We start from the raw sequence: 12,164 nt of genomic DNA, 5'->3' as shown, positions 1-12,164 counted from the left end.
CTCCCAGAGGTCCACACTCACCTCCGCTGGGTGAGCCTGCCAGAGTGTCCATTACCAACCTGCGGAGCGGTTAGGGTTTCATCAGGAAAAGCAGAACCACTGCGATGTGGATAGAAGACTTATTCTAGATTAGCCTTGCACACTTGCGGAAGCTGTTGAAGTCTGTGGGTGACTGTGGCCTGAGCACCTGGTAGGACCCACCCTCTGGAAGGAAAGCTGGCCGTGAAGCGCAGGAGGTCAAGGGTAAATGGAAACCCATGAGGTCAAACTGCAACTCATCTATGACTTCCTCCAGACTCAGTGACACAAGTGACCCACACAAGATGCAGGTGCCCTTGGCTCTGGAGTTGTCCAAAACACCGAAGCAGGAGAGCCTGCAGCAAGCAGCTGGAGGACCTGAGCCCATGGCTGCCCCACACCAGCAGGGTGTGCAGCGTACCAGAGCTTCCGCAGGGCCTGGCACCCTGTGCTGGCCTCAGAGATGGGCCTACTTGTTTCCTTCTTTCCTTCCAGGTCCCTCACAGCTTCTCTTGAGGCCAACCCTACCCCAGACCAAACAGAGCAATGGAAGTGGCGTTCCAGTTAGCTACGTTGACATAGCATAAACTCACTACAACACTCGTTGGGTGTTTTGGTTTCAGACGTAGATTTCAGTTTTATTTTCAGCTTTCTGATTCCTCTGTTTTGCCCTCTTCCCTCTCTCTCCTCCAGGGGGATTGGTTGAAATGGCACTTCTGATGTTATGGGGTGTGTGTGTGTGTGTGTGTGTGTGTGTGTGTGTGTATGAAATACATTATGTAATGCCGCTGGTTTTTGGAGATGAGCACCCACTTCCTCAGGCCCCGATGTTGGATGGTTATGTGCACAAGTACGTTACACCTGCTTCTGGAGTTTCAGGTTCACAGGGAGCTATCCTGTGTCCCTCATTTTACCCTCACAATAACTCTCAGAGAGACAAGATTATCTTAAAGACACTGAGTTTCAAATAAGTTAAATGACTTACTCTATTCCTCTAGAGTGAGATCTTGGACTTAGACTGGCCATTATCAAACGTAAGTCAGATCTCTGCTCTATTGACAGCCTTCTCGTGGCTTCCCATCCCACTCAAAAGTTAAAGCCAAAGTTCTTCTAAGGGCTTCTCTCCTCATCCCTTTACCTACCACCTGTTCCTCTCCTGCTCACTGCCCTCCACCGCCAACCCCAGCCCCTTTTACACCGTCACAGCAGCATGAAAGAGCAGAACATCTGTAATGCAGAAGGATAGTAATTGTTCAAAACTTCTTGGCCCTTAAATAGCTCTTGTATTTTGATCCTGTAAGAATCTCAAGTAGAAAAGTGTTTAAGGATATTGCCAAAGTGAGGATGTGGGATGGAGAACCTTTCTCTGCACTCCAAATGCCTTGCCTTCCACAGAGTTGTGTGGGGCAGCCGGAAGGATCGAGGGGAAAGCCCTTTGTGAGTCTGAAAACGCTAGACACAGCTGCAAAGCACTGTCATCATTCTTACGAAACGACATTGAGACCTGACGGAGCAGCTCCAGAAAGGAGCCGGACTTCAGCGTTGTGTTATTTGGACACATCCCTGCTCTCCGATAGCCCGTTCGTCCTCTTTCCCCCTCATCCAAGGGTGAGAACAAAGAGGGCCAACGCTTTTGTCTGTTTTGCATCTGGCAGGTAATATGCGCTCAATGAACACTTACTGATAGATAAAGGGCTGTGCTTTTTCCACTCCTTTCCTTTGTTCTGTTGATTTTTCTATGCTGAATTTCAATTCAAGTTTTTTTTAAATTGTGAAACATCTAATATTGTGCTTGTTCAGCCTTGTGCTCAGAACTAGAACTCCAAGAGAAATGAGGGCCACAGCTCCTGCCCTAGAGGAGCCATGTTTTCTGCCAGCCTCTCTGTGCTGCCTCTGAAAAGTGAGGTCAGAAACCAAGACAGGGGCCTGATGGGTCTCCTGCTTATGGCCTCAGCAAAACCAGTGCATTGAAAGGAAAAGGCAGGGTCTCCGTGGCCCTCCAGTCCCCTTGAGAACACTTGCTCATCACTTAACCTTTGTCTGTGGTTCGTGTGCCTTTTAAAGATAAATTCTTATGTAATTTGGGTGGAGAGAAGGCATGGCCCTTAGAAAGTCATGACACCCTAACCGCCTTCTCAGGGCACCGTTCCTGGCTCTGATGTGCAGTGTGTGTGTGAGATTGCCATTGCTTTTATGCAGTTTTTTTCTGGAATGAACATTTTATAGTTAAAAATAGTAGTTTATTGGAGTGTTCCTTAATTTCATCAGAACGACACTATGATAGCAATTCCTGCCCATGAAGCTAGTTTCTGGTGAAGAGTGTGGTGGTGAATTTGAGGTGTGAAGTTGACTAGATTAGGAGGATCTAGGGAACTGGTGAAGCATTATTTTTGGGTGGATCTGTGAGGTGTTTCCAGGGATCACTGGCGTGTGGGTCTGAGTGGCCCACACGGGGAAGACCAACCTCAGTGTGGACAGCACCATCCGATAGGCTGGAGGCCCAGAGAGAACAGAAACAGGAAAGCCGATGGGCCTCTCTTTTCCATGAGCTGGGAGACATCTTTTTCCCTTGGACGTCAGAACTTCAGGCATCCCGGCCTTGGGACCCCAGGACTTATACCAGCACCGCTGCCCTCCCCCACTTCCCCACCTCCTGGATTCTCAGACCTTCACCTCAGACTGAGAGTTTCACCATCTGCCTCCCTGATGCTGAGGCTTTTGGACTCAGACTGAGCCATGCCTCGAGCATCCTAGGGTCTCCAGCTGGTAGACGGCTTGTTGTGGGATTTCTCGGTCTCTGTAATTACGTGAGCCATTCCCCCTAATAAATCGCCCGCCTGCCTTCCCTCCCTCCCTTCCTTCCTCCTCCTTCCTTCCTTCCTTCCTTCCTTCCTTCCTTCCTTCCTTCCTTCCTTCCTTCCTTCCTTCCTTCCTTCCTTCCTTCCTCTTCCCTCCCTCCCTTCCTCCTCTTCCTCCTCTCCCTCCCTCCCTCCCTCCCTCCCTCCCTCCCTCCCCCTCCCTCCCTCCCTTCCTTCCTTCCTTCCTTCCTTCCTTCCTTCCTTCCTTCCTTCCTTCCTTCCTCCCACTCACCCATCCACCTGTCCATCCATCCATCCATCCGCCTGAGCATCTGTCTATCCATCCATCTGTCTTATCTATCTATCTCCTATGGCTTCTATTTCCCTGGAGAGTTCTGACTGATACAAAGAGCATTTTCTAATCAACAACGTCCTTTCAACAGAGTTCACACGCTTCTGTTGTTGGCCCTTTGGTCTGCTGCCTTAATCTACACGAAGTGTAGATATCTGAATGGGATGGACCTGATGGTGTCTAATCAATGTCCCCTCTGAGTACCCCTGAAATAAAACCTCTCTGTTCATCTCTCTGTGAATACCTGTACCACTTACTATAAGACTAGAAGGCAATCAGGAATTCTTTTCCCTGCTCCCCATTTCTGAGTCTTTCATAATTTTTCACAAAGCGTTCATTACCTCTTAATGTAATCCAAAACCCCAGTCCCCCAGACAGTGAACTTCTCAAAGTCCTAGACCACAGCTCTGGCTGGTGGAGCTACCAAGCGATATCCTGAGTGAGAGTCTCTTCTCTTGATTGGGTGTTCGCTAAGCATACTTTCTGGAGAGTTCTCTTGATTGGGTCATAGCTAAGCATACTTTCTGGAGAGTTCTCTTGATTGGTTCATTGCTAAGCATACTTTCTGGAGAATTCTCTTGATTGGGTCATCGCTAAGCATACTTTCTGGAGAGTTCATTATCCTTTAGGCTCGGTGACTTCTGACTTCTTGCTGCTCAGTTGGCTGATTTTTCTAAAAATGGGTCTGTCGTTTCTATACGTTTAGAAGAAGGCAAGACAATGAACTTAATTGTCTTTTTCATAGCTGTAGACCTCAACTCATTCCCAAGGATGAAAGGGCTGCTAGAACATAGTTTACTTTTTCCATTTAAAATCAGAAGGCCTGGGTTCACGTTTCAGTCCTGTCATTCATCAAGCCTGTGATCCTGGATAACTCTTGTAGTCTTTAAGCCTCATTCTTCCTTTTCTCTGAGTAAGACTAATACCTTATGTGCCCATCTCCAAGTGGCTGGGAGGTCCAGTGAGATGGTGGATGTGAGAAACCTTTGTAAATTTGGAGCAGGCCTAACTTTTCATGGCTTTATCCTAGCTCCTGCTATGTAAATATAGATAATTTTTAAAAAAGTGCCTGGCATAGAGTAGAGCTCACAATATATTTGTCGAATGAGTGAAATCAAAGGTAGTTTTCTCATTTATAACTAATTGACTCATTAAATCTTTACTTCATTATTTACTGAACTTGATGTTCCAGCAAGTGGCTGAGCCCTGAGGGCTGTGTGGTCCTCCACGCCACTATGAGAATCTTTCTGAAATAAAGCTAGGATGATGTCCATGGCCCCTCCAGAACCCCTCAGTTTACGTTGGATCATAGCACAGCACGCGACCTGTGGTCTGGCCTCTGCCCGGCTTCTCATTTCATGTTCCATCGTTTCCTTCCACATACCCTTGTTCTAGCCATGCTCACTGTTTTAAAAACCCTCTTGTAAAATCCATTTACCAGAAAGTGTATAAAATATGAGTATATGGTCAATGATTTATCATAAAGAAGCCATGCAGTAACCACCATGCAGGTCAAGTAACCACCATGCAGGTCAAGGGTAGAACACCGTCTGCCCCAGAAGGCCCCTGCCCCTTCCTAGCACAGCCAAGGTTAACCACGGACTTTGCTCTGTGGCCTCGCTCACATCCTGTCCAGAAGCTGAGAGGGACCCACTGCACCTTGGCAGCATCTGATGCTTGTCAGTGCCTTCACTCACTGCGTTCCTCCTTCTCAGACTTTTTCCTCTGGTTGGCAACAGCTTGTCTCGAGGCCTGGCTCTAAAGTAACGTCTTCTCTGCTGTCTTCCTTGTGCCCCTGCGTGTGCTGGCCCCTCGTTCCCGGCTCCATGACAGTTTGCATTTTGCCCTAGACTGTAAAGATCTCGCCCCTCCACCCCCGTCCAGCAGAGCTTTGGCAGCAGGGGGAGTGTTTTTTCCCCGGGCCCCCAGTATCCACTTGACATGTGGGACTTGAATGAAAATTGAAATGTAAGTAGCCACCTGTGGCTGCCCTGTGAAGCGGGGGTGCTGGGTGGGTGTAGGTGCTGATGGGTGTGTGGGGTGTGTTGGAGGGGGATGTGGAGCCAGTGAGAAGGACCCACCTGCGGGTGGAGGGGTGATGTGAAGCAGGGGGAGAATCGGGGAAGAGACCTGTGACCCAGACCAGGACGTTCTGTTCGCCTCCAACCTTTGAGTCAGCCCTCATCGCGTCCCTCATGGCCTCTGAGCTGCTCCTGTCTCTTACCTCGTCCCTTCTTCAGCCCATTCTTAGTGCCGTTGCCAAAGTTACCTCTTCAGTCTCCTGAGTTTTTGCTTAAAATCCTTCCTGGATTTAAAAAAAAAGAGAGAGAGTCTTGTTCTGTTGCCCAGGCTGGAGTGCAGTGGCAGGATCCAGCTCACTGCAGCCTCGGACTCCTGGGCTCAGATGATCCTCCTGCCTCAGCCTCTTGAGTAGCTGGGACCACAGGCAGGCCCTGCCATGCCCGGCTAGCTTTTTACTCTTTATAGAGATGGAGTCTCACTATGTTGCCCAGGCTTGGTCTTGAAATCCTGGGCTCAAGCAATCCGTCCGCCTCAGCCTCCTAAAGCGCTGGGATTACAGGTGTGAGCACCACACCTGGCTTCCTGGATGACTTTTCACTGTGGAAAATTCAACTTAAACTTTAAATCTTTCCGTTCCTCCCTGTTTGTGTTGAATCTTTGCAAGGAAATTATAAAACAAACATGATTACCAAGTACAACTTAAACTCCAGTTTCCAGCAAGTAAAGATATGAGTTCTCTTCTGTGTAGACTCTGCCCCTTTTTGGCACTTGTGCTGCATTGCACAGCCAACCGCATTGGTCATTGTTCTCCTTATCTCGCATTCATTTATCATTTAGGTGTTCATCCCTGAAGTATGTTTTGAAAAAGAAACGTGTTCCAGATGATTCTGGGGGCTGAGGGGAATTCAGAGATGAATCAGATCCTGTCTCAGGGAGCTTATCACCCAGCACAGCTGAAAGTAATGAGAGGAAAGACGGTCGCTGGTATTTAGGAAGCACTTTTACTACGCCATTCACCCTGCCAAGGGCTTTGTCGGTATATTTTAAATACATTTAACAGTGCTTCCTTCTACAGTTATTTGGGTACTTGCCCTGTGCCAGGTACTTCGTTAGGTGCTGGGGAGATCACCTCCAACAAGATGGTCTCCTTTTCTTCAGGGGGCTTACAGCCTGCAGTGGGGGTCAGTGTTGAGGTGCGCTGTGATCCGCTCTGTGGTGGGCCATGTGGAGACTCAGACTCGGGGCTTCCACAGCAGAAGCTCGTCAGTCCTGGAGTCCAGGTTAAACTGCCAGCACGGTTGGGTTCTGGTGAGGCCTCTACCTGGCTTTTAGATGGCTAAATTCTCACTGTGTCCTCACATGGTGGGGACAGAGCTCTCTCTCTCTTCTTATAAGACCACCAGACCTGTGGGATTAGGACCCCACCCTTAATACCTCATTTAACTTTAGTAACTTCCTAAAAGCCCTATCTCTACATACTGTCATTGAGGTTAGAGCTTCAACACTTGAATTTCGGGGGGGACACAGTTCAGTCCATAGCACGCAGCTTTGGTGATTCAGGGAGGGTTTGCTGGAGGAGGTATCAGGAAGTTAAACCCCGAAAGATGAGAGTACTTACCAGGCAAAGGCAGGAGGGCAAGTGGATGGACAGGAAGCTTGCAAGGGGGCGTGGCACATGCAGAGACCCTGAGGTGACAGAGGGGCGATATGTTTGGGAAACTGTCAGTCACAGCAGTATACATGCCAGTGTGTCACAGAGTGAGACGGGCATCATTAGAAGGACAAGTATACATTTCTGTGAAAGTTCCAAGGATGCCCCAGAAGGGAGAGGTGGCCGTTGGTGGCATCTCGAGTGTCAGGGATGTTGTGTGTGTGGGGATGCCAGCAGGGAGAGGCAGATTGCAGCCTCAGGAGGACTTTGACATAAAGGTATGGACGCAGGAGCGGAAGGGACCTCCATGGGCAAGAGTTCCGTGTGGCGGAACACGCTGCAGAATGAGGATGGCGCTCGTCCGGCAGGAATGTGGCGAGGAGTCCGTGTCAAGCCAGTGTCGGGTCAGCGTAGGGTCCAGTCCATATGAAACAGTCTAGAAACAGTTTTTATAAACACAGAATTTGTAGGCACTTCAACTTTTCATTGAGTTTCCACCGCCCAAGTCTTAGCATTATGTTTTCGTTATTGTTGTTTTTCCCTTAAGGAGCAGGAGTCCCTTTTTCATTCAGTTACTTGGTGATGAAAAACATGATGATGTGCTCTTGAGCCCAGGGGTAAACGTCAAGGTAAAAAAGTCCTTTTACCAGTGTATATTTATTTTTTACAGATTATGATTCTGATGCGATGAGCAGCTCTTACGAATCGTATGATGAAGAGGAGGAGGACGGGAAGGGGAAGAAAACTCGGCACCAGTGGCCCTCCGAGGAGGCCTCCATGGACCTGGTCAAGGACGCCAAAATCTGCGCCTTCTTGTTGCGCAAGAAGCGGTTCGGCCAGTGGACCAAGTTGCTCTGCGTCATCAAAGACACCAAGCTGCTGGTAAGACATTTGGAATCGCTTGCATTTTTGTAAGATTGCTGCACTCAAAAGCCATGGAGTTTATATCCAGTCACTATTAACATCAGCTGTGCAGGAAGGGCAGCACTCAGACCTCAGCCAGGTACTCTGAGCTCGCCGCAGTCCCACGCCGGGGGCCCCCGTGCGCCGTCAGGGAGCACTCACCCATGTTGTGTGTTCAAGGTTGCTGGTTTCTCAGCTCCAAAAGCAGCCAGCAGACAAAATCATTCCCATTCCCAGGCAGTGTCTGTGGTTTACGTCTGTGGAAATGCACAAGATTTTAACTTGCCAGGAGTTGCAAGATGGATTTTCTCATTTGTAATGAGTCAGTGGATTCCTCAAAGCCAGCTCATAGAAGTGGGACAGGGAGCAGCCAGGAAAGGAAATTCTTTTGGAAAGCTTGGGGCCAATTCTTTTTTTTTTAATCTGAGAGGCAGAACAGGAAGACAAGTAAGGAACAGAGAAGCAGGGAAGGGGAGAACCCGGACCTTGCTGTGGGGTTATTCCAGTGGAGGCCCCAGCAGGGAGGCTGCAGCCCGGGAGGACGGTGTGTGGCATCCCTCCCTCCTCCCCACTCCCTCTCCACCTTCCTTTTTTTCCTCCTGCCTTTTTTTAGAAACTGTGGTTGGTTATTGGAATTACGAACTTTAAGAGTATGTTTTTGCCTTTTGTTGTTCCTTCAGATTAACCTTGGGGGAAACACTGCTCAAAATTAGATCATTAATTAGAAAACGAGAATTTATGTTTCTGTAGAGCACTCTAGTGGAACAGATAATCCTCTTTTTTTTTTGTAAATCCAGGCTTCGTCTTCGAATTGTGGGAATCTTTTTTTTTTTTTAACTAGGTTCCTAGGATATTATATATTTTTTAATGTTTTTGTTCAGTTTTTTTAAAAAGAGTACATATTTTTTCCACAAGTGTGGCCTGAATTTCTCCCAGATTTAGAATGTGCCAAAAATGATGCCATGGGGAATATTAAAAAATGAGAAAAAGAAGATTAATGTGGTCCTTATTTACAGTCTGATATAATGGCTACAAGATGTGGATATATTATATAAATGTTTTAGAAATGCATAATCAACTTTCATTTAAAAGAGAAGCTTCCAAATCCAGTGAGGGAAGCTTCGTGCTTGTGCGTAGAGATTAACGGTTTGGGGTTCTGAGTCCCTGGTCCCTCTCCCCTGCCCTCCTCTCCCTCATCCCCTGACTTCTTCCCCCCTCCCCTGCTTTGTCTTCCATTTGGGCTCCTACCAGCTTTCCCCCTTCAAAACCAGGATGATAATACCTATGACTTAGAGTAGTTGTGAATATTTAAGAAGAAATTAGTGGACAAGCAGGTGAAAGCACTGTCTTTGGTCAAATGCAGAATCAGAGGTAGTTATTTTTATGATGAAGCTTTTTTCCTTTCGAAACTGATGACCCCCATCGGCATAAAAAATAATGAACAGTGATAAAAGCAAATGCTTTCCAAGTTTAAACAGCACAGAAAAGAAAAAGCCATGTTCTTCCCCTAAATGTTCCCAGTCTGTCTTCCCACAAGTTACCACCATTAACAGCTTTTTTTGTATCTCTTTCTGGAACTTGTTCCTTCTGTGCTCAGGTAGCTCTGGGGTGGGTACTGTGATGTACCCAGATTCCCGCTTCAGGACTGAAGGTCGCATTTCCTTGGCAGGACTGGTGAACCCACCTCGGGGACTGTCTGCATTGAAGAGGGGCCTAGAGCCCAAGGCCAAGCTTCCTCCCCAGGGGTCTGCATTCAGTGTGTGTGGGAGGTACAGACCCAGACTCATTGGGCAGCTCTGATGGGGCCTTCCAGCCCCAGAGCTCTCATGGTGGTATCCATCCCTGAGGCCACTCAAACTGGGCATCTTTGCCCACCCCACTCCTCCCTCTCCTTGCTCCTGGTGTTGTCTTCAGGACGCCGGTTCATTAACCTCCTGCATGCTGCTGTCTGCTGTAGAGGCGGCTTCCCAGGAAATCCAGCCTGCTAGGACTGCCAGATTGCACCTTGTCCTATTGCTGATAGCATATCTCTTGTGAGACATTTAACTTAAGGAGGAATATGTTATAAAGCTCCCTTTCTGAAATAAGTGTTCGAGATGGTGGGCATGCTAATTACCCTGATCTGATCGCTATACATTTTATGTATCAAAACATCACTGTGTACCCCATAAATACATACAGTTATTATATATCGATTACAAAGGTTTACACAATTCAAAATAAAAAAATAAAATTCCCTTTCTGATTCCTTCCATTGTACAATTAGTTGCCTTTCACCTTTCTTTTTATATGTACTCAAAATGCAAAATATCTCAAATGGTAAACATTCATAAAAATCTGAGGTTAGTTGAGGTATTTTTTCTCCCTTTTCAGATCAGTTGAGTTTTTAAAAAGGAGATATATTTCTTATCTGTGTACTTCAACATACTGGATTTAGAACAACAAAAGAGGAAGGCCAGGCGCTGTGGCTCACCTGTAATCTCAGCACTTTGGGATGCTGAGGCAGGCGGATCATGAGGTCAGGAGTTTGAGACCAGCCTGGCCAATCTGGTGAAACCCTGTCTCTACTAAAAATACAAAAATTAGCCAGGTGTGGTGGTGCATGCCTGTAGTCCCAGTTACTCAGGAGGCTGAGGCAGGATAATTGCTTGAACCCGGGAGGTGGAGGTTACAGTGAGCCAAGATCATGCCACTGAACTCCAGTCTGAGCAACAGAGTGAGACTCTGTCTCAAGAAACAAACAAACAAAAAAACAAAACACACACACACACACACACACACACACACACACACGCGCGCGCGAAACAAACCAGGAAAGGATTCTAGAAATCCCTTCTGAAAATAGCTGTCTATTCTTTCCTTCCTTCATCAGTGAATGTTTAGAGTCAAGTTGCAGGCTCTGCACGTGCACAGTTGGAGCTGGAGTCCTGATCTGTCGCTTTTCAATTTGCCTGACTCTTCAAGCAGGTGACTTAACCAGCTGCACCTCGGTTTCATAATCTGCAGAATGAGCCACCATGCTGATTGAGGTGCTTGAAATGCCTCATATGATGTTGAAACTCAGCACTTGGTAGCAGATGTTATTATTGCTGATAACTTAATTCAATAAAATAATAATAACAATAACTGCAAAACACGTTTTGCAAATGAGGAAACAGACTCAGGAAGTTTAAGAAACTCCCTGGGCCAGGCACCGTGGCTCATGCCTGTAATCCCAGCACTTTGGGAGGCTGAGGCGGGTGGATCACAAGGTCAGGAGATCGAGACCGTTCTGGTTAAGACGGTGAAACCCCGTTTCTACTAAAAATACAAAAAATTATCTGGGCATGGTGGCGGGCGCCTGTAGTCCCAGCTACTCGGGAGGCTGAGGCAGGAGAATGGCGTGAACCCAGGAGGCAGAGCTTGCAGTGAGCCGAGATTGTGCTACTGCACTCTAGGACCCCGATCTGCCCTCTTGGACTGTTAGGAGGTATGCTTTGGCCCCAAGTAGTACAGGTAAACAAACGGGGGTGGAGAAAGCTTTGGGCATGGATTTGATTCTCAGTTTTACAGATAAAGATTAAGCAAGACCCATTTGAGTTAAGTCTCAGTTCTAATCTTACCCAACCAAATCTTTAGAGTGAATGTCCGTTGTGTAGATGGATCAGCTTTGTACACTATGTATTGATATTATCCTCTTACTAAAATAATTTATGTCTTTCAGAAAGAAGATGAGATAGGCAGATACCAAGCAATATCAGTTATTAAAGTACCCGAACGATTACATTATCTCTCATTAGGGCTGTGGAGTTGCAACAAATCTAATAGTATATTTTATATATTATTCACATAAATATAAATGTGTTCTACATATACATTTAAATAAACATGTTAAATATATATTTATGTGTGTGTGTTGGGTGTTTTGTTTTGTTTTGTTTTGTTTGTTTGAGACAGAGTCTCTCTCTGTCACCCAGGCTGGAGTGCAGTGGTGCTATTATGGCTCACTACAGCCTCGGGCTCCCAGGCTCAAGGGATCCTCCTGCCTCAGCCTCTCAAGCAGCTGGGAGTACAGGACCGCGCCACCATGCCTGGCTGATTTTTTGTGTTTTTGGTATAGATGCGGTTTCTCCATATGGCCTAGGCTGATCTCGAACTCCTGGGCTCAAGTGATCCACCTGCCTCAGCCTCCCAAAGTGTTGGGATTACAGGCGTGAGCCATCGTGCCCAGCCTATGTTTTTAGTTATGTAAATACATTCCTGTAATTCAATGGAGAAGCTCCACTGGATCATAAATGTATCAGAGGAGGGACTTTTGGTGTTTGTTGAATCCAGCGTTCGATGCTCAGTAAGCTTTTGTGAGTCAGTGAATGGGTGTACTTCTTCACGCTTGGAGGCGAAGTGTCGGTGAGGAGCACTGTGTGTGTGTGAACATGCTCAT

The 12,164-nt window shown here is 47.1% G+C and overlaps 1 protein-coding gene across 3 annotated transcripts in view; it reads left to right on the top strand.

Moving 5' to 3' along the window:
- The window catches only part of AFAP1 (actin filament associated protein 1), a 192,588-nt gene that overhangs the window by 96,603 nt on the left and 83,821 nt on the right, over window positions 1-12,164 (top strand). For all 3 annotated transcript variants that reach the window (XM_010370025.2, XM_030924508.1, XM_030924519.1), the window contains one exon: window positions 7,512-7,723. In XM_010370025.2, coding sequence (XP_010368327.1) covers window positions 7,512-7,723 — 212 coding nt within the window. The remainder of the gene's footprint in view (window positions 1-7,511; window positions 7,724-12,164) is intronic.

This window comes from Rhinopithecus roxellana, chromosome 2, assembly GCF_007565055.1.
Source record: "Rhinopithecus roxellana isolate Shanxi Qingling chromosome 2, ASM756505v1, whole genome shotgun sequence".
NCBI classification, from domain to species: domain Eukaryota; kingdom Metazoa; phylum Chordata; class Mammalia; order Primates; family Cercopithecidae; genus Rhinopithecus; species Rhinopithecus roxellana.
Note: the sequence above shows the minus strand (reverse complement) of the source record. Positions and strands in the feature narration are given on the sequence as shown.